Source organism: Perissodus microlepis, chromosome 16, assembly GCF_051167445.1.
Source record: "Perissodus microlepis isolate ML-2025 ecotype Zambia chromosome 16, ASM5116744v1, whole genome shotgun sequence".
In the NCBI taxonomy this organism is placed as follows: Eukaryota; Metazoa; Chordata; class Actinopteri; order Cichliformes; family Cichlidae; genus Perissodus; species Perissodus microlepis.
Genome location: NC_140476.1, coordinates 33134729 through 33159488, shown reverse-complemented (window position 1 = coordinate 33159488; position 24760 = coordinate 33134729). Strand labels below are relative to the sequence as shown.

At 44.2% G+C, this 24760-nt stretch overlaps 1 protein-coding gene across 3 annotated transcripts in view; it reads left to right on the top strand.

Annotated features, from left to right (window-relative positions):
• Positions 1-24760, top strand: part of kalrna (kalirin RhoGEF kinase a) — a 154165-nt gene that overhangs the window by 58854 nt on the left and 70551 nt on the right. For all 3 annotated transcript variants that reach the window (XM_084954647.1, XM_084954646.1, XM_084954648.1), the window contains exons 7-23: positions 32-163; positions 1208-1330; positions 3631-3753; positions 3910-4101; positions 5796-5927; positions 7913-8011; positions 8090-8221; positions 11781-11903; positions 16494-16685; positions 16816-16985; positions 18093-18267; positions 18529-18781; positions 19766-19932; positions 21238-21357; positions 22110-22178; positions 22271-22420; positions 22505-22654. In XM_084954647.1, the coding sequence (XP_084810773.1) occupies positions 32-163; positions 1208-1330; positions 3631-3753; positions 3910-4101; positions 5796-5927; positions 7913-8011; positions 8090-8221; positions 11781-11903; positions 16494-16685; positions 16816-16985; positions 18093-18267; positions 18529-18781; positions 19766-19932; positions 21238-21357; positions 22110-22178; positions 22271-22420; positions 22505-22654 (2502 nt within the window). The remainder of the gene's footprint in view (positions 1-31; positions 164-1207; positions 1331-3630; positions 3754-3909; positions 4102-5795; positions 5928-7912; positions 8012-8089; positions 8222-11780; positions 11904-16493; positions 16686-16815; positions 16986-18092; positions 18268-18528; positions 18782-19765; positions 19933-21237; positions 21358-22109; positions 22179-22270; positions 22421-22504; positions 22655-24760) is intronic.

Here is a 24760-nt window from a genome sequence, read left to right as displayed (position 1 = left end):
GTGCAAAGCCACTGAAGCTACTCTCCTGCAGGTGCTAAAGGCTCCAGTGGAGGAATTAGACCAGGAAGGCCAGAGGCTGCTCCAGTGTATCAGATCGAGTGATGGCTTTTCAGGGAGAAACTGCATCTCAGGCTCAGCTGACTTTCAGAGCCTTGTGCCCAAGGTAAGGAACGTCCAGCTCAGCAAAGAAGATCTCCCAGCATACAGTTTTTTATTTATGCTAAAGTTAACACAGGCTGGCCCCAAACAAGAATAGTAGCTTCTATTATGGTTTATCTATACTTTCTGATGCAAACAAAACTTTGAACCTAGACATGAGAATTGCTGTGGCACATTCAGATACTAATGTATCCATGCATGATGCTTGCAGATGCTTTTTGCCTTATATAAGAGTACTTACTGGAGTATTAACTGCAAACCTGCAGGTATACTTTCATGCCTACATAATCAGGGCCCACATCGTACATGATCAGTAACGTTGACCACTTTGAGGCCACTGTTGTTGTGATTTGGTGCTATATAGATAAAAGTGAACTGAGTCTAGATGATTATTGACAGTTTTGTTCATAACTAAATGAAACTCACATCCTTCCAACTGCTGAATGATTAAAGCACATGGTATCATAACACAAGATTCAGTCCACAGCCTTATTTTTTCTCATTAGCCAGCTCGTTAGCAACCCTCATTATCTGACAAGTGCTGGCTGCATATTAGCTCATTAGCCAAAGGACTCCACAGGGAAAATTTGAGTGCACAGCTTGTTTGCATTAAGCACATGAAGTACATGTGCATTGCCTGCGTGAGCAGCATTTAAATTGATGTATGAGTGTGAGACATCTTTCATATTTAAATCTTTGCTTTACGTTTTGGATTAAAGAGGATCATAAAGGCAATATCAAACCGGCCAATGGCATGCGAGTGAGAAGGTGAGGCTAAACTGTGGAATTATACACATGCAGGTGCTGTTTTGTTTCTCTGCCCCACTTGTGCACCTGCAGTACTAAAACCAGCAGTAACACAGCAGTGTAAAAGATAGACGTAATAAACTGTAGAAAATCAGAGATTTAGGAACTGTTGGTTCAATCCAAAGAAAACCTACCATCACATTCAGATCAGAAGTGATGTGCTGAATGAAATGTAAGACACACTCGATGAGCTTGCTGTTGTCTCTTAGGACCATGTGACACATTGTGCTTTTCCTGACAGGTGGCCAGTCTGCTGGATAAGCTGCATTCCACCAGACAACATCTCCATCAGATGTGGCATGTCAGGAAACTGAAGCTGGACCAGTGCTTCCAGCTGCGCCTCTTTGAACAGGATGCAGAAAAAGTGAGTTACACCTAAATATGACCAGAGTGTGGGATTAGTACAAAGACATCAGGGGCCTGTGCTGGCATGTGCACCAGCTCTGATATAATGCTGTTATGCATGCCTCATTCACCTGCACTGCTTTCTGTTAAACGCACTGGGGTTAGTATCTTCCCAAGGATACCTGACCTGCAGACTAGAGCAGCCAGGGATTGAATGACCAGCCTTAGCTGACCTGTGCTACCTCCTGAGCTGCAGCCACAGTTCAGCATATCGAGGCTATCTTCTTCTTCTTTGGGTTTGACATTGAAAGATAAGGCTAAGCTTTCACGCTGAGGTAGTTATCAGCTGGATAATATGTTGTTCGTCTGCTGTTTCAGCCTGGCAAACCTTCAACTGCCTTCAAGTTTCCTCAAATAATTTCAGGACACACTTTGTCGCTTGCTTGCGTTTCATACTGAGGTATGCCGGACTTTAATAACTCTTCAGAATCACCTTGTTAGTGCAAATATGCTTTTTATGATTATCAATCTAGCTGCTAGCAACAAAATGCCTAAAACTACAATCTAAAACTGATGCTACATTGTCTGTTGTATGCTCATTCCTCGAGGTTGTGCATGAATGCTTCATAGTTTGTGTGAAGTTGCTTAAAAATCAAATGTTCAGGTAGAAGGACTGGAGTGAAAAAGCACCACTTTAAAAAATGACAGATCAGCTCCTTGGAAGCAGAAATCTGAATATGAATGAAGCTCAAGACTTACACAGTGTCTGTTACTCGGGAAAGACAATGACTAAAAACCCTCTTACTGTCTGCACACCGAGGTCCAGTCACCTCATCTTCTAGGTCATGCTGTTTACTAGAGAACTGATTGGTCAGTACTCTCTTATGTACTTCCAGAGGTGTGCCGTATACAGTAAGTTACCATGGTGATGTAAAAAGTAAATCACCATTAAAACCTGAAAACCTCTGATTGTACCTGATAGAACGGGCTTCTCGTCCTGGCAACGAAGTAGATGATGTGTAAACACCAAAGGCAGTGTAGCTCAACACCTATGAATAAACTGTCCCTTTGTGATGGAAACCTGTTGTTGATGGAGCCGCCGCTCTGTGTACTGAGTCACACGTCATAATGAGACGCTGCAATCTAAAAATAGTTTCAGGCACTTCGGCAAAAATAACCTAAAATCACAGAAGATTTACTTCATTCAGCACAGCTGCAAACAGCTGCTCTTTACATCTGTACAGTAACTGTGTTGGGAAACTCCACTGTGGTCTGGATGAATTAGCCTGTGGCATTTCTCTAAACACAGGAATAAGTCACAGTTATTCCAGTGGAAAATCAGCCAACATCGCTTTACTTTCTCCAAGTGAGTTAGTTGGAATTGTGAATGAATGTTAGAATTCCCGTCATTCCATTCATTAACATACCAGCCTGTTTACAACAGCTATTCCTGTTTCAGTCCAAAATGCTATATATGGACATTTCCCATTCTGTGATTGGTGCATTTTGTATTAGGACCAGACTGTAGCTATTGTTCAAAGGCAAAGGTGATTATTATGACTTACTTTAGTTGTTATTCTGCTCGGGTGATGGGGATACAAAGACTGGCCTCACTGTTGTACAGGTGAAACGGCAGAGGGCTCACAGGCAGGTCCTGCTACATTAAAATACAGTAATTACTACGAAAGCTGCAGTTATTATGTTCATGGAGGCACAGTGTATAATATGCCTCCTGATAACAGAGCTGTGTTGTTGATGGGAGCATAAAAGCTCCCCTCTCGTACACAGACAGACACACACTGGCGGCTTGCTCTGCTGCTCCATACAGAAATCCACATGCAGATAAATATTTACTGTAAAGCAAACAGAGAGAAAAAAGAGAAGGTTTTTGTCCACATCAGTGTTGTCACAGCGAGGCACTGTGGGGGTGTGTGGACCCATTTACACCGGGAATCACTCAGCTCTCGCGGTCGGGCCGGGAAAACATTCAGGCCTGACGAGGCGTTTGTTTTGTGGAAAACGCTGCAAGAAAAATGGCTGTGTCTTGGTTGCCGTGGTTACCGCGCAGCACAATAACCAACCCGTATCTGCGTGAAAGGATGAATTCTTCATCATCCTTCAGGGTAGGCTAACTTTTTATTAACTTTCCACACTGTAGATACTCAGCTGTCAGACAGACAGCATGTCTGTCTCTGCACTGAAGTCTTTGGGACTTTGGATTTCGAGGGATTCGGTGCATTACTGATAATGTTTTGTGCTATCACGAGTTTACATGTGGTGTGAATCATTGCACTGATCTGCTGTGTGGTCTGCCTGCAGATGTTTGACTGGATCAGCCACAATAAGGAATTGTTCCTGCAGAGCCACACGGAGATCGGCCGAGGTTACCAGCACGCTGTGGAGCTACAGACTCAACACAATCACTTTGCCATGAACTCCATGGTACACGACGCCTTCGTAGTTCTTTGCAAACCTCATTTATCATTTATAGATCGTGTTGTAAAAATGACTGGCAGCATTAGGTCAACTGGTTTAATTTCTGTGTAAACTGCTGACAGTTGGAGCAACAGTCTTTTGATGGAGGCTCTTTCTTCCCAGAATGCCTACGTAAACATCAACAGAATCATGTCGGTGGCGAGTCGTCTGGCGGAGGCCGGCCACTACGCCTCCACTCAGATTAAACAGATCTCAGGACAGCTGGATCAGGACTGGAAAAGCTTTGCTGCTGCACTTGACGAACGCTCCACCATCCTGGCCATGTCATCTGTCTTTCACCAGAAGGCTGAGCAGGTGAGATCCCAGGAAAACCTTCCCAGATGTTTCTGAGCAGATACTCACTTACCCAGCCTTCACAGGGGGGACGTCGGCCACCCTTTCTAACCGATGTAAGGACTTCTCTGTCACAGAGGACAAGCTGCACCTCTTACTGGTGACTGATTGGGTAACTGTCTAATCTAAAAGTCTCTCTGCAGTAGACACATGTCTAGAATGTAACATGCAAATGGGACATTTATGCTGTCTGATTATATTTAATAGATCAAACTGCTCTACTGCTGATTCTTGGAAGGTTGACATGGCAACAGATGGAACCTGTTTGATTCCTGCTGGGCCCTTGACATTAGCTACAAGAGAACATTTGAGAAAGCACGAGATGAAAGACGGGGAGAGGGAGAGAAGTGGGGACAGGAGAGGGATTGGATGACACTGACTCCAACAGAAAAGCAGATACGTGTTGACTCAGGAGGAAAAATGGAAAGAAAACTGGCAAAGCTACAGAAAGGATACAGTGAGAGTACAGTGTGAAAAACAGGGAGAAGGGGATGAAGTGGGTCTTCCTTTCAAGCCATGTAGACGGTTCTAAAGAGGCTGTTGAGAATGCATGTAAACAAAAAACCATGATGAAATAATGAGATAATAAAAAAGGATTCTCAGTTCAATTCAGTTCAGCTTTATTTATAAAGTGCCACAACAGCCATCGCCTCGCTGGCATTGGTTAACTGTATGACTGGGATTTGCTGTGGAATATCAGAACTGGCACCCTGTGCTTTTCACAGGTCAGAGCAGGTTCAGCCTCAGCACTGTGGCACATGTGAAAGGGTCCCGCATTAGACATGGGTCAGAACCACTGTCAGGCTCTACGCTGGAGCAGGGTGTCAGGGTGTGGAGGATGAGCTAATTGATAGTCTAACCTAAACCGTCTGGGACATTAAGTTTTGGTCCATACGACGATCCCAGGACTTTGGTATTCCCCTGGTCCAGATGTGGGAGGAGATGTCCAGGACGCCATGAGTACCATTTTGAGCTGCATGGACTTGGCTGCTGCATCATTTTTGGCGTTTCTTTGAATTCAGGCCTCTGTAGGTTGATCATTTACATTTCCATCATTTGGATCATTTCAGCACTTTCTGCAGAATTTCCACCTGTTTATATATTTACATTTAAAGTTATCCATGAATTCTCCTTTGGAAAATCTTGCAATATATAGCATGTTATAATTTTTGGAAATTTGCCTGTTTTGACCTCTGACCCTGTTTTTAGACAGTGACCTGGTTAAGAGGGAAAATGGCAGATTTGATGAGATTTACCAAACGTGTAGAACAGTATTAGCCTAGCTATAGCTCACGTGAGCAGGCACTGAGTCCTGCCACATCTGGACTCTGGCTGATGTTAGGCCCAATATTTGTCCGAACTGCAGGACTTTATCTCAACACTACCACCTTAAAAATGAAAAAAACTGTTCTACTTTCATCAAGAGTTTGAAGCATTACTGTAATGATGCAGAGAAGGGTAGATTAAACGCTCCCATACGGACAGTAAGCAACAAAAGGACGTTGATCATGGTTATATGGAACAGACCAAAGCTGACCAAGGCCCAGAATATCTGATACTGTCAAGGAACCAGAGAAACATCATTTTGTTGAATGAATCTTCTCATGAATGCACACACTGTATGAATCCATCTGTGTGTCTGTTTCATTCATAAGTTTCTGTCTGAGGTGGAGACCTGGTGTAAAGTCTGCAGCGAGGGCGGATTACCATCTGAGATGCAGGAGTTGGAGATTGCCATTCACCGTCACCAGAGCCTTTATGAGCAAGTGACCCAGGCTTACACTGAGGTAAACCGCCCAACCTACTCACTCAAATGAATGTTAGCGGCAGCTGAAGCTGACAAACATCACACAAAAACAAAATCCGACTGGGTTCTGCAGCATAACGCCGGCTGTGTGCCTGCAGCGTCTGTGATCTGTGAAGAGCTGGTCACTTTGGTAATGTGGTCACTCCACAACCTGTTTGTCTGGAAAACATTTAGGATTTAAAACATCTTTAATGTCCAGAAACTTTGCTGTAAAGCTAAACGATGTCACGTGTAAAAAACATTGAAATATTTGGGCTCCAGAGCCTCTTGTGGATGCTGCCAGTACTGCGGACTGAGACTGGCTGTGATGACAGGGTGCCATCGGGCAGTTGCTGCACTAACCCTTCAAGCTGTTGTGTGAAGACACTTCAGTAAATGTATTCTGTGCTCGCAGCAGCATTCTGGAGTTTTATCTTTAGACGGGGGTTAAATGAGTGAAGGTGAGAGATAATCCCATGGTTGCTTTAAAGGAGGAGAGACTTCCTCTTTAGTGGGATCTGTCATGCCTGCAGTGGATTCAGATCCTTTGGATTCTGGTTTTCAATAATCTGTACAACCATGTGACAAACATTGTTTTTTGCATACTTATGCAAATGTGACATGTGCCATGCTAATTCGTTTATAGAAGCCTTTCTCTTGGGTGGGCTGTACAGGTGCATCAGATATATTTTGCGACACATAATCTCTTTTTCTTTTTTTGACATTTTAGTTGTTGCTAATGAGCATGTTGGATTTTATGCTGCAGTGGTCCCCTATGGCTGTGAGTAGTCTCGAGTCTCACAGTCATACAGTCCATGATGGATTGCAGCTGCTGGGACAGTTTAGCTTGTTCTGCCACATATTCAGATCTGTTGCACACTAGAACACCACTCTAAGCAGAACCCACTGCTGAGAACAAACTGGTTTGTGTGCCAGACTCAACGGGAACAAGGACTGCTGCAGTTCAGGACACTGGTATTGGAGTTCTTAAGGTGAGGAAAGTACAGACATCTGACTGTTGCCCCAAAGTTTATTATTACTTACATGTTTATTTCTTTAAGGAAAATGTGTGTTTCTGGTTTCACCCACATACGTGTGTAGATGCTCTGGAGTGACATCACATTCTTAATCCATAAGGCTTTAATGGCCCACCCTTTGCAGCAACAGCAGCTTCCACTCTTCTGAGAGTGATTGTTTTCCACAATGTTTAGCAGAGCTCAGACATGTTGGACAAGAAGGTCTGGTCCCGGCTATTTCACCCTGAAGGTCTTCTATCGGGTTGAGGTCAGGACTGTGCTAGCCAGAGTTCTTCCACATCTAACTTGCTCCATGCTCAAGTCAGAAGTGCCATTATCCTGACAGCTTCCAAACCCAGATTCATCCATCGCCAGACGGAGAAGATTTGACGCTCCAAAGAGCACGTCTCCACTGCTCCAGAGTCCAGTGCCGGTGTGCTTTACCCAACTGCATCAGATGGTTTGCGTTGTGTTTGGTGATGTAAAGCCTCAGAGTTGCTTAGCTATGGAAACCCGTTCCATTAAGCTCTCTACAAACTGCTCTCGAACTAATCTGAAGTGCCACATGAAGTTTGGAGGTCATTAGCATTTGATGCTGAAAGTTGGTGACCTCTGTGCACACTGTGCAAAGCATGGTGGACAAAGAAGCACTGTCGTCGGGGAATCTGTTAAAGTGTCACAAATAAGACAGTTCGCAGAGGATAATCCTGTGATTGGTGGTCAGAGATTCAATTCAGTCTTATTTACATGGTGACAAATCACAACAGCAGCTGGTTAAATGGGGCGTGTTGTATAAAGCTCTTTGAGCGCTCAGGTTGAACAGTTTGTAGGTGGCAGAGTCGTTTTTTTGTTTTATTGTAATGACCACAACCATACTTTAAATCCTAGAAATGTCAACATATTAAGACTTTTATAGTTGGAGCACCGCTGACTGCTGCTCGTGTGATTCATGTGATTTATGTGTTTGCAGGTGAGTCAGGATGGTAAAGCCCTGCTGGATGTCCTCCAGAGGCCTCTCAGTCCAGGCAACTCGGAATCTCTTACAGCCACTGCAAATTACTCCAAAGCGGTCAGTATCCCTGTGTTACCAATAAGAAACATGCCTATACCATCTACCGATTAAGCTAACATTTGTGTTTCTCTGTAGGTGCACTGTATCTTGGACGTGGTTCATGAGGTTCTTCATCATCAGCGGCGTCTGGAGAACATTTGGCAACATCGAAAGGTCCGATTGCACCAGAGACTGCAGCTCTGTGTATTCCAGCAAGATGTCCAACAGGTAAACACACAGCAACGATGCGTTCAGGGTGTGACCAAAAGGTTCTGAGAACAGATCCATAAAAACGTTATATTTCCGTCCTTCTGGTCAGTCTCTCCTTGAAGACCAGCTTCTTTTTTCAGATGGTCTGCTATTTTTCCATCTATCAGTGGAAGACCCATTTTGCCCCGTTGTACTTGCGCCTCTGTTGTGATCTCCTGAGCTGTGTGGTGAAATCATGGCGCGCATGCCTGGACATGTCTACAGGGTGGAGATATCAGCCAGAATGATTACAGTTTTGATTTTGATGGAAATATTCTCATCCCATCCTAGCAAACGTCCCCGTGCTGGCCAACAGTGGGTAGCAGTAGCTGTAACTGTCGGGCAGTGTGGGCAGGGAACTCAGCGTGCCAATGCAAAGCTCACAGCAGTTTTGGGGGTCCCCCCACACGGCTTCCTGTGGGCAAGCTTGCAGTCCACATCTAGAGTGTGGGCATGCTGTGCATACATACACTGCAGGCCTACAATGGGCCCCACTGGAGACTCTACTTAGTGTGGACGGTCCACAGTCAGCCCATTCTATGGGCTCCCAGTCTGGGACCCATATGGACCCCACATTTCACTGTGGCTCCAGTTTGACACATTGACACACGTGCATCACCGACAGCAATGACCGATGTGTGTGTGATGAACTGTGCAGACACGTACCACACGTTCTCTGCTGCCTTCTGTTTCTGCCTCAGACGTGTGGGAACATTCCCGTGACAAAGTGCTCTGCTGTAAGCCCAGCGTCAGATAGTGAGGCACCAGGAGTGAGATACAACCAAGCACCACATCAGTTACATTCATCTCTGAATTCTGCCTGAGCAGGTTTTTGTTCTTTGTTAAATAAAATCACTAACATGAAACGATGAAGGCGACTTTCAGTGTCTCTGCATCAAACTTCAGCAATAGTGTGCTGGGCTTTAACACATGCAGCTCCAATTCAGACGGTGCCACCTATAGGTTCAGTAAGGAACAGCAGGTACATGGTTAAACATTACTGTGCAAAAGTCTCAGCCTCCCCCACATTTCTTTATATTTTAACTTTAATGTAAGTGGACTTGAGCAATAGTTTCCCTTTAAAATCAGTAGTGGACTAAAGAGTTTTTAGTAATCCACTCAACACTGACCTATGACCTATGAGTCATGCAGGCATAAAAAGGTCCCAAACTCAAGGAATAAACCATCAAGTGAAAGCAACACAGTGAAGCACTTTCAGTCATGGCCTTTATTGAAGCAGTCAGTGTTCTTTATTTCCATTTATGTGTCACCAAATCAGTGTTAGTATTTCCTATTTTTATTAAATAAAGAAAGTGAGGGGTGGCATTCTTGCACGTTACTCCATGTTTCAGTTGTGTGTATTTTCCACGTCTGAGTGTAGAGCTATGCTGTAAGGAAGAGCCGCACCAAACAGGAGAAAAAGTGCGAGCTCCGTACAGCTTTCCAAATCATCGAAACTGTTATTCAGTGAGACTGAACGTCTGAGCTTCTACAAATGAACCTCACACATGAAAGCTAGCTGGCTATAAACACGCAGGTGGTTGGGACGGTGATTCGCCTGGACTGGAATCACTAATGCATTTACCAGCTCAGCTCTGACAGCATGCAGGTCCTGGTGGTGCCAGCGTTTGCTAAAAGCTGTCCAGGTCGGTCAGTGTGATGATGTGTGGTGAAGCTTTTGCACAGTACAGGAGGTTTTATTAAAGAATCCCATTTTGTTGAATTTTCATGCAAGGCCCAGCTGTACATATGTGTTTTTATATTTCTTTGGGGAAATATAAAAACACTCTTTAACTTTTCTGGAGGACAGACACATATCAGCACATTGAATTCATTTGCACAGGCCTGATGTATCTGCAGCTCTAATGCATTTAGTGTATGTACAAACAGGCCTTGGCAGAGCGAGTTAGAGCTGCAAACTCACAGATGAATGCTCTGAGTTTTGGCGCCATGCAAATATTTATTTGACCCAGGGGAGACTGTGGGAGAGTGTTTAAGAGAAGTAAGAAGACAAAGAGACAGACTGAAGAAGAGATCATATCAGTGGGTTATAAATTCACTTAAAGCAGAGCTTTGCAAGTTGTACTTGTCATGCATCACTTTCTATGAGCCCCCAGAGAGAGAGGCACAGGCACAGAAAGTGAGAGAGCGACCTTATACAATCGTGCATAAATCACTAAAAAAGGCTGTTGCACGAGTGCTAATGCTACAGGATATACATGACCCCAGAGATGAAGAGTGAGAGATGCAGACGTGAAGGCTGAGTGTACGATGTGTGCAGATCACCAAAGACAGTCCAGCTGCAGTTTCAGTCTGTGTGCACTGTGACCCTACACTGACCTCTCTGTGGCTCCAGCTGGACCTGCTGCACTGACATCATGAGGCCTTGAAGCTGTTGCTTCAAGGCCTTGAAACACATAATTTGCTAATGTGCGACAGGCTGGAGGATCCAGAGGTTGTTGATGTCTCAGCTGAAGCCTGAGCTGCTGGTCTTACTGGATAGAAGATGGGTTGCCTGGGTTCATATTTTATTGCAGCAGTCATGCGTAACATGCAGAAATGAAGATATGTCAATATTTCAGTATGAACATTTAATGGAAAGAATGGGCCTCTGTTAGTACACCGTGCACCTCATTTCCATTTATTATTGGACTGTTTTATCATTGGAGATCTGAATGTCTTCAAATTATTGTCACTGTATTTACACAGCTATGTACAAGCTGTATATACATATATTTGTCCTGCAGGAGACTCAAAGGAAAAAAGGGTAATGAGTGAGAGATCCAACATTTGGTTTCATGTCCAAACATCATGTTTGTGCCTTAAAAAAGAGGCATTGATTTGTTTGATCTTACATGGCACACAGCAGTGTGTAGCAGTGGAAACATTCTGACGTCACCAGATACAAGAATCAAGTGAACAAGTAACCAGTCAGCTGCAGGGAACTATACACTCGTAGGATTTTTCTCAGTTAACCAAACTGTGGAGGCGCAGGTTGACTCTGGAGTCTGTACATTGAAATTCCACGGGCAGGTCACCCACTACTCCCTTGTGGAAAGGAGGGACCACCACTATGCCACTTAATAGCCAATAATATATTTTAAGAAATCACAATTTCTTTCAGCAAATTATTTTAGTCAGAGTTTTAGTGGCTCTCAAACCTTTACAGGGCCAAAAACACGTTTTTTCATTGTTTATTCCCAGTCTCAGATGAACTGGAACCAGTACTGGGGTTACTGTCCAGGGGAGAAAAGGCTACAAAAGCCACAGAGCTAACAGCTCATAACATACTCGTATATGAAAAACATAGCATGGAGACATCCTGTTCTTCTCAGCTGCAGTGACCTACATTTCCCACCCAGATCATGAAGGTTTCATTGATTTCATTCTTTATTCATGAGCTCTGAGACCATTTTGTGTATTTCTACACATGTCGGCAGAATAAGAGTTGGAAGTAGCAACGAGAGGTTTAGCAGGTGACCTTAAATCTTTGCCGTGTCTTCGGGATGATCTAAAGAAGGTGTTTTCTCCCGTCCAGGTGATGGACTGGATAGAAAACCATGGCGAGGCTTTCCTCAGCAAACACACGGGCGTCGGGAAATCCCTCCACAGAGCCCGAGCCCTGCAGAAGAGACACGACGACTTTGAAGATGTAGCTCAGGTAAGTTATTGGATTTGATCCTACTCTGAAGGCTCCTCTTCTCTGTTGTTTTGTTATGTTGTGCTGCAGTTTAGCTGAAAACAGCAGGTCCAATTCGTCCAGGTCTTGTTAGCAGTAGAAATAAAAAAGGTCAGCTTTGCCTAGAAAAAGCAAAAAAAATCAGCCCATGGATTGTTTTTAATCACGTTTATCTGCTCACTGTGCAAACATCTGTTAGTTATCTGCCCTGATTAATTCCAAATTTTCTAAACCACCGTGTCTGCTGGTGGAAGCATTAGGAAATGCCTTTACACGACCATATATGGTCAAAGGCTTTTCTGAAAGCTCTGCAGAAGATGTTATCCACATCCATTCCTCAATTTCACCGCTGCAGTTTGTCATGTGTTAAACAAACAGCAGTGTGTTGGTACTGAAGACGATCAGTGGAGCCTTTCTGCTCCTAATCTCGTGCACGTTTGAAACTTCACATGAACAGCTCACTCGGCCGCCTAACTTTATCTTTTATTGTGTGTTTATTTTTGCAGTCCTAACTTTGGCACTTTGGTCGGCTGTGGTTGGTTTTAATGTGAGACAAAAATGAATGTTGACTTGACTTTATATGCAGCTGAAGTTGTGAAGACTGGATCGCGTGTCGGTCAGATTTGGCCCCCTCGTCTGCCGGTGCACGGGGCCGTGTGGCGTAAAGTCCAAGGGCTGATTTATTTTTAGGCTTCAGACAATAAAAGTCCTTGTACAACATTATTGTTGCTGCGATGTTCTCTCTTAGTCGTTTGGTCATCTCTCCGCTGTCATTTTATTCTCTTCATATGGAAAAAAGTTTTGATCTTTTATTAAAAGTTTGCCCTTTTTAACTTGAGTCGTGTCAGAGCTGTCTGTAAGTAACAGTAAGCATCGGTGTAACTGGAATCTATTACATTGGTTAATACAGTAAAGGGATAATCCCATAAAGAAGCGAGTGGTAATCCTATAAAGAGTAGTTGTATAATCGGATATTTACACTCTGGATTAGGATTATCCTTCAGATCACCAGTGTTTACATGTCTCTCTGTTCCTTCCCTCGTTTTTTCACTCTCCTTTTTGCAACATGAATACATTTAGCACATGTCAGATGAATATCTAAGTATATTTGCACAAACAGGAAGACGTGGCACATGTCTGCAAGTCTTGCTTTGTGATGTTGCTTTTCTTGTATACTGTGAAAGTTGTCATTTTGGTTAAGTAGTATGTTTATGATTTGATATGCTGTGTCATTGCTCTCCTCATCTGATTATGAACTTTTGAGCCTCCCGAACATCAAACAGAATGACTTAAATACTATTTTACTCCCACTGAAGTCTTCATCTTCCAACTTCTCCTCCCTGCTTTAAGCCTTCATTTCTCCAGAGAGCGTTGGCTCAGTCGCCTGCTTCACTACAAAGACATGTTGGCTGATTAGGACGTCCTAATATGAAATATGATAACACTGAAAACTCTGTTAACAATGCAAATATGTGTGTACAACGTTTGGTATGTGGATTGTGTCTGTTTCACTTGGTTGTCTATGAGCAGTTACAGGCTTATTACAGGTGATTGGTTGTTGCAGCTTATTGACAAGATAACATTGTAGCCTTTTGTATGGAGTCTACATTAGTGTGGGAGCATTTATTTGATGTATTTATAGTGTCGGACCATCAGTCGACCTGTTGTCCAGCTCTCTGTGGGGGTTGGAGCCCCTCCACACTATAGGGTGAGACACGGGTCCACCCTGTGCAGTCATATAGCTAACACAGAGAAACAGTCGCACACATATGAACACCTGCAGAATCACAGAGTGTAACCTAAATGCATATTTAACCTCCTAAGACCTGAGTGCGTTTTTAATTTCTCTGTGCCGTTTGGGCTGATGGGCACCTGATGAATGTAAAAACAAAGAATTACCTGATTTTTTTTTTTTTACCTGATATTTGTTTCTGAGAAAAATGAGATTCACATAAGAGGACATTAGTTTGTGGCAGTGTAATGTCCTCGTAAGTGGACATCAGGCCCTTGCAGAGACACATTAGTGGCAAAACACCAGGACCTGAAAAATTCAAAGAACAAAGGTTACGCCCTCTTCTATAAATGTATAAGGAATCTTCTGAAGGTGATTACATAATGGTTTTATTCAAAGTTTCTTACATAATATAAGAATTACTACACATAATGTCAGAAAACTCTGATACTAAGATACTTGGACATCATTGGATGCTAAACAGGCCTTCGATAGAACTGAATGGCCGGTTCCATCTAATGTGTTTCCCAGATTGGGTTTTGGTTTGGGTTTCTCAAGAGGATCAGAATCTTATACACAGAGCCGATTGGCAAGCATAACAAATGGAATGACTTCTAAACCAGTAACAGCGACCTACCCAACAAGGGTGCCCTCCTCCACCAGTGCTGTTGGCCCTCGGCCTGGAGCACTGAGAGTACACCGAGCTTTGACTGGGATCCAATGAATGACAAGTACATCTTATATATCTCTACCCCGATGATGTTCTCCTCTTCTTATCAAATCTGGCAGTATCTTCAACCTCATAAAACAAAGTGATACATTTGGACAGTTTTCGGAATAAATTATACAAAATCATCAGTGGTCAGGACTGTTGCCTCACAGCAAGAAGGTCCTGAGTTCAATTCCACCATCAGGTCTTTCTGTGTGGAGTTTGCATGTTCTCCCTGCTGTGTGGCTTCTCTCCGGGTACTCCAGCTTCCTCCCACAGTCCAAAGACATACAGTTAGTGGGGCTAGGTTATTGGTAACTCTGAAGTGCCCATAGGTGTGAGTGTAAGTGTGAATGTTGTCTGTGTCTTGGTGTTACGGTGTGAACACACCGTTAGCCCTGCAGCAGACTGGCGACCTGTCCAGGGCGTACCCCGCCGCTCACCCTGAAACAGCTGGGATAGGCTCCGACACCCCACGACCCTGGAAAAGGATAAGTGGAAGAGAACGGACGGATCAATGTTATATTTACATCAAGAGGAAAGAGATTCTCAAATAACAAAATCACTGTTTAAAAATGCAAAAGGAGGATTCATGTTCATGATTTTTTAAGAATCAAAATTAAACCCGATATAAAAACAACCATTTGAACATTTTAAGGATTCACCAAAACGTTTTTTCTCACCAGTCTATCCTGATGCAATAATGCATCCTTTTCAGCAGGAAGAGCTTTAGGAGCCTTTAAACTATGGGCGAGCTCTTCATTCAAACAGCGCCCGTATGATCGGCTGTGTCTAAACTTTGATATCTCTAAGAAGCTTTTTTTTCAAATCCCTGCAGTTGAGACACTTTATTTAAACCAAACATCAGTCGTTCACATCTGAACCACAGCTCTTACACCTTGAAGACCAAATGATAAAGAAAGACACATTTCAGTGTTTATAATGTAACTGCTGCCTTTGACCAAGAGTCTGTCAGTAACAGATTACGGGCAATGAAAACTGATATAGAAACGACAAGTTTAAACGCTCGGGAACAATCAGTTCACACAAGACGGAGATGATTACAGGAGTTAATGACAATGAGACCTTACCCCTGAAAACTGAATTGGTGGTCTCCTGATATTCCTGATGTTTGTCTGAAGTATTCCGGGTACTTTGTGTCAGTGTGCGTGAGACTGTCCGGAGCTCCAGAAACCCTGAAAGATGCTAGTGCAGACGTTGTTGGGTCTTTGGTTCCAGCTCCTGTGAACCTCGAGTTTAGTTCTTCTGATATATTTGAGTTTTGTGGTTTTCCTTCATTATGATTCATCCTTTGCCTCCGTGTCGTGCCCACGTGTCTCCGGTCGGCATCTCTGTGTTTCCTGTTTTATTTTGACAGTCTTTGTTGAGCTTCCCTCTGTCTCCTCACTCTTAATTTGTCCCAGCTGTTTCCCCATGTGGTTCCACTCCCCGATCATCTCCTGTCTGTGTATATTGTGCGAGTTTCCCCCTGACCTTTGCTGCGCTCCTCCCAAGATTTCTTATGTCAACATTTCCAAGGTTTTCCTAGTGATCCGGGTTTTGTGTTTATGTATAAGTTCTTCCCAGTGTAGGTGTTTGTAAGTGTGCCTTAATAAACGGCACGCCCTCAGTTCCTCTCAGTCTGTGTCCTGTGGTCGGCGTTTGGTTCCTCACACAAAACACATGATCTGTCTCCGGGTATCGTGACAGTTGGAGTACAGGTGATGCAAACACTGTCTGCTGGGCATCTACCCAGAGAGCCCTGCTTCATCAATATGTATTGATTTTTGGACTTTTAGGGGCAGGAAGAATCAATCATTGGAGACAAAAGGAAATGTGGTCACATGTTATGTTGGACAAACTGACCTGGACTGTCAGAGGAAAGGCAGGGGGTTTGAAAATGTATGGAGACTGTGATTGGACAACAGTGCAGAATTCAATTGTTGGTCTGTATCTGAATGTGTTTGCTCAGGGCGACTGTTTAAAACGCTGGAAATGTCAATAAAAACATTGAAATATAGAAACTGGAAAACTGCACCAAAAAACGATTGCTCTCAGCTTTTTGGTATCGTGCACTGCCAGCCGTGGTTCATTATACCAAACAAAGGGAATGTTTCTCTCTACCTTGCAGAACACTTACACCAACGCAGACAAGCTGCTGGAGGCAGCCGAGCAGCTTGCGCAGACAGGAGAGTGTGACCCGGAGGAAATCTACAAGGCAGCTAGACACCTGGAAGTGCGAATCCAGGACTTTGTCCGCCGGGTGGAACACAGGAAGCTGCTGCTTGACATGTCTGTCTCCTTCCACACACACACTAAGGAGGTGGGGACAGTTTTACTATTTATTCCATGTAGCTACAGAGACAGGTGATAGATGTGTGTTGAAGCATCAGCCTGAAGTTATTCACTTTCTTTGCATTGACGATCATTTCTGTCTGCGTGTCTGCATCCAGCTGTGGTCGTGGATGGAGGAGCTGCAGAAGCAGCTGCTGGACGATGTGTGCTGCGATTCTGTGGACTCAGTTCAGACTCTGATCCAGCAGTTCCAGCAGCAGCAAACAGCCACATTGGAGGCAACGCTCAATGTGATTAAAGAGGGAGAGGAACTAATGCAGCAGCTGAGGTAACAGTCATACTCTTCTTATTGCGGCAGTATTAGGGCGAAAGAGAGAAGCTGACACCAACTAACAACTGAAGTAGTGAAATGAGGATTTCTAAAGTTAATAGAGCATCTCAGATTGTAGCATCAATACTTCAAATGTCATAAAAACTCACAGACACATAAATACTACACAAAATGTTCAATCAAAGCGAAATAACAGAAACCCAGTGATAGCAGCAGAAACAGGAGGGGTGGAGCAGTGAGTTCAGGGGTGGTGTCAGGACCCACACAGCTGATCTCCATCCATCCTGTCGGACACCGGGACAGGACGACAGACAAGTGTTGGACTAACTGGAGCATCCAGCTGGAAAGCTGTAAAAGTGAACTGGTTGGAAGAAACGAGTAAAAGAAAAAGTGATCATTTTGAGAAAAAAGCTGAAATGATTTTTGGGGAAAAGTCCAGAGTTTACAGTTGTTTTATAAAATGCCTCTTTACTGCAGGAGGGTGGAACTGCTGTGCCTTTGCATCTGTCCAGTACCAGCCATTTCATTTCCCGTCTTCATACTGATCACCACTCTGTGTTTATGTGCTAATGAAACATAATTTCCTTCCTTACTCAAACCAACTGTGAAGCATGATTTCAGTAACTCAGAGGGAACAGCAGCAGTTTGTCTTGAAACAACAATATCTTTACAGCTTTATTCTCCAAATGATCAATAATATTTTAATTAATACTCAGCCTATTTTATTTTTACTTGTATTTTTTTCTGTTCTGGCACTGGATATGAAATAACACGACACCACCACAAGGTTATAAACTCATCGTGCACAAGCACGACTGCTGGCAGTGCTTCGGTTACTCTGTAGGGTCTGCAAAGAGCTGCAGAAGCCTGGGAATGCGCTCACAAAGATAACAGACATGGCCGTGTGTGTGTGTGTGTGTGTGTGTGTGTGTGTGTGTGTGCTCTTCATCTACACACAGAGTGGAGCAGGCAGAATTCATGCTACTCTAAACACAGAGAAATATGACCTCTGTACTCGTGTTCTCAGGAGCACACGCATCCTCGAGTTTGGAGACGAGTTGGACCATTTTGAATCGTCTCCTCCTGTATCCTGTGTTTTTGCAGGGATGCAGCCATGTCCACCAATAAGACGCCACACTGCAGTTCCATTGCGCACATACAGGGTGTGCTGCAGCAGCTGGATGAAGCCCAGGGCCAGATGGAGGAGCTGTTCCATGAACGCAAAATCAAGCTGGACATCTTTCTGCAGCTTCGCATCTTTGAGCAGTACACTATAGAGGTCAGGCAAGAGGAATGTTGGCTCAGTGCGTGCAGTTACCCTCAGACACGCAAAACTAGACGTGATGTGTTAACGCCAATCAATGCGCTTTCTTTCACCGAGTAGAATAGAAAAAAGTATTTGGGCTAATTTTGAGGTTTTGTCAGCACAAAGTCTGTCAGGACCAAGTGCTCAAATCAGCTGCTGGACCAGGTCTGGCTCTCGCTGTGTTCTGTTGTTCACTTGAATCTTTATGATTGCTCGCTTTTCCCGTTCTGGCAGGTCACGGCAGAACTAGACGCTTGGAACGAGGATCTGTCTCGTCAGCTGAATGACACCAGCCGCTCGGGTGCTAGCAGCAGCAGCAGCAGCGGGGGAGGCGGTGCCTCGTCCGCCGGCTCAGAGGATATCGGTCTGGCAGAACAGCGGCTGAAGCGGCACGCAGAGAGGAAAGCAGCCATGAACAACATGACCTATGAGGTGATGCAGCAGGGTCAAGATCTGCACCAGTACATCATGGAGGTCCAGGCTTCAGGTAAGGGACGCACACATGATTCCTCTATGAGAGCGCAGGAGTGAACCATGAGGTCTGAACTTGAATCTGACAGAGCCTTTCTGTGGCAGGTCCAGACTTTTTTATCCACTGCCTTTAGCGCACACTGAGCCGCACACTTTTGTGCTCACAGCCTTAGTCCTTGTTGTTTTAGTCGTGTTAATCTTTCTCTGTTATATTTGGATTCCATCATTGTTGTGCATTTGACTTTGGGAAAGCACTTTGTGCAGCATAACTAAACTTGACCTTGACACTAACAGAGTGCTACTCTGGTCCCAGGTGGGATCAGTCTCTCTGAATCGCCACACAAACTAAACGCTCTGTTTAAAGCCCAAAATCACTTTCAGTGAAAGTAAAAAGTTAAATGGGAATATAGCGTCCTTAAGATGCAACATGGTGAATCTTTTCTGTTTGCAGCAATTCAGCAATTCATACTTTGTCACGTGGGCGATCGTGGCTCAAGAGTTGGCAGTTCGTCTTGCAATCGGAAGGTTGCCGGTTCGAGCCCCGGCTCCGACAGTCTCGGTCGTTGTGTCCTTGGGCAAGACACTTGACCCGTTGTCTACTGGTGGTGGTCAGAGGGCCCGGTGGCGCCAGTGTCCGGCAGCCTCGCCTCTGTCAGTGCGCCCCAGGGTGGCTGTGGCTACACTGTAGCTGCCATCACCAGTGTGTGGATGTGTGTGTGAATGGGTGGATGTGTAAAGTGCTTTGGGGTCCTTAGGGACTAGTAAAGTGCTATACAAATACAGGCCATTTACCTTTATTTCTTATTTTTACCAAATGCATACAAATTACAAATTAATTGCCCCTTGGGGATAAATATAGTCTCTCTGATCCTGAAAACTGGGCTTGGCTTGTTTATCCTTTCTTAGATAGCAGCCTTTTTCTGGTTTCTGAGGTTCTCCAAAACTTCCTTTACACTAATTTGTTGACATGACAGAAGCAGAACGTGTGTGTTTGTCACAGGAATCGAGCTGACGGGAGAGAAGGACTTGGACTTGGCCTCTCAGGTTCAGGAGCTGCTGGAGTTCCTGCATGAGAAGCAGCAGGAGGTGGAGGTCAACGTGCAGCACACGCACACGCGGCTGGAGCAGACTCTTCAGCTGCGCCACCTGCAGGGAGAAGTTAAACAGGTGAAGGCATGGCACTCACAGGGAGGACTCCATCTTTAACCTACTTTGCTATTTAGCTTCAGTTTGTTGTCCCAGATCTAGAAAACATCGAGACTCAGAGGAAGCTGAATCCTAGTCCAGCTAGAGCAACGTTGTTATCAACTGTTCTCGTTTTGAACAGGCTGCTCGATGTTGGAGAAGTGACAGGAACAACAGCCAGGCTGTGCGTGTAGACAGGAAACGCACTGCTACTGCTGCAAATGGATACAGCTGAATCATTTATTAAGCTCATGCCAACGTGCTAATAACACACAGGAACACACCCTCACTGCTATCCTCTGTCTGAGATCACTCGTCAGTAAAGTTCACAACGTTGAATCGATGAGGCACATCGCCTGCCATGGCTAACGTCATCTTTCACAGGACCACTCTCACTCCAAACACACATAACACTCACAGTTTGTCATGTTTTGAGGCGTCCCGTAGGAACGCGAAAGGCAACCTTGCGTATCCCTGTGATTGGATTGAATCCAACAGAATGGGGTTGGAGGTTGGCGCACCTGAGCGAAATCACTCCTCCCCTGCACATAAATGATTGTTGTTGATGTGGATGTCGAGCTGTGAGCGGAGAGCTGCAGCCGAGCGAGTGAAGATGTCACTGAGCGGTGAATCGGGGTCGCGCCGTGCCTCCTACCTGCCACAGTCACATGGTGTCATATGTTACGTTTTGGGATGTGAACGCGTTGATTTCACCGTGTTACAAAGAAATGTAACCCGAGGAGCACATACATGTCACAGGTGCATCTTTTTACACTAGTTTTTGGTAAACTCTCAGAAGCTGTGTGTGTCGTGTAGTTGAAGCTCTGACTAACATAATGCGTGTAGTGCAAGTGTGTCCATTAAGACATCAGTCAAAGCCAAAAACAGTCTATTTATTTGTACTTGCACAAAATAACCTTTGACCTTTCACCGCTGTAAGTTTCCTTTTGTTAACAATGAAGCATATCACACAAAAGGTCCGAGGGTGTAGTCCTACTGATATTCTGATTACACATTATTAAAGATGTTTCAGTAAGTGTGTCAATAAAAACATTACTCATGATAAACGCTCCCAGATGTTTGCACGTGTTAGTCGTCCAGGACTGAAGCTGGAGTTTCCCGAGCTTCACTCGTGTAGCTCCACAGCGTCTACAGACACACGCACACGTATTACATGTTATTAGTACAGATATGGTTTTAGTGAGGGAGGCTTTCCCGCCACAGTGTGTATACACCTGCATGTTTATATAAGTCGTATGTTGTCATGGTGTCTGACTCGTTGTCTAGGTGTTGGGTTGGATACGTAACGGAGAGTCCATGCTGAACGCCAGCATGGTCAACGCCAGCTCGCTGTCTGAGGCCGAGCAGCTTCAGAGGGAGCATGAGCAGTTCCAGATGGCTATAGAGGTACACACACACACACACACACACACACACACACACACACACACACACACACATGGCCTAATTATTAGTACTCCAACCAGTTTTACTGTACAGGAGTAATAATTTTTCAGTGTGTGCTGGTTTGAATTGTAGCAGATGTGCACGTGTGTGTGTGTGTGTGTGTGAACCAGGCTTACCTCAGTCATTTACATTCTGCTCTGAGTTTGAACAGTTACAGCTGCTTCACACACACTTACACACACACATTAAATCCTTTAAGTGCTGTCACTGGATGCTGTGGTGTTACTTTAAATAGCTGACCACAGAAGTCTGAAGGTGTGTGTGTGTGTGTGTGTGTGTGTGTGTGTGTCTTGATGATATGACTCCTGCACCTTCCTGCTGATGTGCTGCTGTGTACCCAGGCTCACACACTCGTGCACAACAATATGATCTACAATATAAAATTAACTTTTGCCTCCATGTAGTTTTTCCTTACTGCTGTATTTAACTTAAATAAAACAGTAAATGAAATGTTAGGATCATTTACAGCTTAATTATCAGAATTGTAATCAAAGCTGTAAATGATCTTTTCTGGCACAGAGTCGAACTTTAAAGATTCTTTTTGCCTGGAAGAGATTTTTAGAAGTTTTAGAGGCCCTTTAACCTTTAAGCCTTGTGTTTGTGTAGACCTCCACAAAGGCATGTTAGAAATGGTATATTGAACTAGTGAGTGAGTGATAGTGGAGATAATAACCAACTCTCCTGTCTTCCAGTCTCTATTCCACGCTAACTCTCTTCAGAAGACACATCAGAGTGCTCTGCAGGTCCAACAAAAAGCTGAGGTGAATCTTCTTTAATGCCTAACTAACTGTTTCCCTTCATTTCTCTGTCGTCAGTAGTTGACAGCTGTGACCTCTTTTGCTCCTTTTATCAGATGATGCTACAGGCGAGTCATTATGATCCAGAGGCAATTCGAAGCTGTGCTGAGAAGGTTGCCGTTCACTGGCAGCAACTGATGCTGAAGATGGAGGACCGTCTGAAGCTGGTCAATGCATCCGTAGCCTTCTACAAGACATCTGAACAGGTGCACTTCAGGCAAACTCCGCCGTCACTGTTTTTGTTTTCTTACATCAGCAACAGGAAGGTAACTCTTTGTGCGTCTGTGCAGGTGTGCAGTGTGTTGGAGAGCCTGGAGCAGGAGTATCGCCGCGATGAAGACTGGTGCGGCACACACGACAAAGTGGGAAGTTCATCCGACAGCGACCACCTCCTACCTCTGATCAGTAAGCACCTGGAGCAGAAAGAAGCCTTCCTCAAGGTGATTTCATGTCTCACTGTCTAAAAGAACAAAGCAGGCTGCTGGGCTTGTTTTGTTTGATAAATAATGTATGCAGATGATGCCATCATATTCTACACAACTAATAACATATATATATAAAAAATTCCCACTTGCATTGCGGGCATCTTTGTACTTCAAGCTAGTGTCCTCTACCAGAGGCCTGGGAGCTCGAGGGTCCTGCAGGGTCTTTTCCTAGGACTGTGCTCTTCATCGCAGAGTTCTCAGATGTTGTTCCTGCTGGAGCCACTCGCCTAGCTTGATGGTCACTGCCCCAAGTGCTCTGATTAGCACGGGGACCACTGTTGCCTTCATCCTCCACATCTTCTCCAGCTTCTCATGTTCCTCCTCCCTGCTATAGCTACCACTTGGTATAGCTACACCTATCACAACGGCCGTCTCCTGCTGCTTGTCTACCACTATGTTGGTCAGCCATCACCAGTTTGTCCGCCTGTATCTGGAAGTCCCACAAGATCTTAGCTCGGTCATTCTCCACCACTCTGGGGGCGTCTCCTATGTTGATCTCGGGACTTCCAGGTTATACTCGGCACAGATGTTTCTGTACACTATGCCGGCCACTTGGTTATGGCGTTCCATGTATGCCCTGCCTGCTAGCATCTTACACCCTGCTGTTACGTGCTGGACAATGTTCCCTGTAATGTTTCATGTGTCTGAGCGAACACACAAACTCCCTGAGCGTCCCCTTGGACCACTGTGAGCAACAGCAGACGTGTGCACTGTGGTCACGCCAGCATCCAAGTTACATGTTTATTAAAATAATCAAATTACAGCATTTATGTTAGACTACTTTTAATTAACTGCTTTAGCCCACTTACAATGAAAATTTTAAAAAATCTTGTTGATGACCTGTAGCATGTTGACACTATTGGAAGGAAAAATAACTTGAACTCCAATTTTGAAAACACAACTTTTTTATTTTTTATTTTCTAAAGCTCTGACTGTATTATGAGTCTGAGTCTGTGGTCTGGGAGAGAGTCTGTAACTCTGTCTGCAGAATACAGTAAATAATGACCAATGTTGGGTAATTAATTATATAGTTACTTCTTCAAAAAAGTTACTGAGTTTTGCAAACAACAAAGTTTTTTGCAGCTGTTTACCTAAAAATGCAGCCAAGGCGTTTTTTTTAAATAAACATTTCAAACTATTTACAGAACAATCAGCTGTTCTGCATCAAATCTGATGCCACACAAATTATTTGTGCAACTCCAAAAAATAATTTCTGTCCACTATGAGATGAAGGAGAACAACAGCCTGATACCTGCAGGCCTGACAACAGGAGATGTATCACTGCTGTAACACCTGTAACATTCGCCTCATTGTTCTGACACACACAACAAAACTGTTGACTACACTACACACTAACTACACACTAACTACACAAGACAACACACTAACTTTAGACTCCAAACACGCTAAACGTGGCAAATCTGTCACATCTCAAAACACGCCGTCACTCCTAAAACTTCCCTCTTCCTAAACAACTAAATGCCATGTTGCCATATCATTTTTTGATTGGTCCACATGGTACATTTTTCCACCAATAGGAAAGGGTGGGGTTTTTTTGGTGTTGTTTTTGCTCACAGGCTTTCGAGCGTTTTCCTTATAAAACGCCGTTTCTACCGTTTCTTCCTGCAGTAAATATAAACAACGACAGTATTCAGGAAGAAAACCAAACATTGCAGATATTTTTATCATAACTCTGGTTTTACGTGGCCGATCAACACAATTTAAAAACTGGTATAAAGTCCACACTTTGTCCGTCAGTTGTTCCGTCTGTCCTGCTCACATCTCCAATGGTTGTACACGTTGTCATTAACGTGGCTTCACTCCACATCAGCCGGTTTGCTCGCTAAAACTCCGGCACATAAGGACGCCGTCACAGCCTGTCAGCCACGTTGATTAGCTGCGTATATACGAATGTGAATCGCATCATTGGCTGGACTTTGGGATAAGGTGGCATCGTTCTGATCCCATACGGGAGCAGCCAGTCACTCACTGACTAACACTGCAGAACAGAATTGTTAAAGTTTTTATTTCAATTTCAATTCAGGTCAGATTTATTTTTCT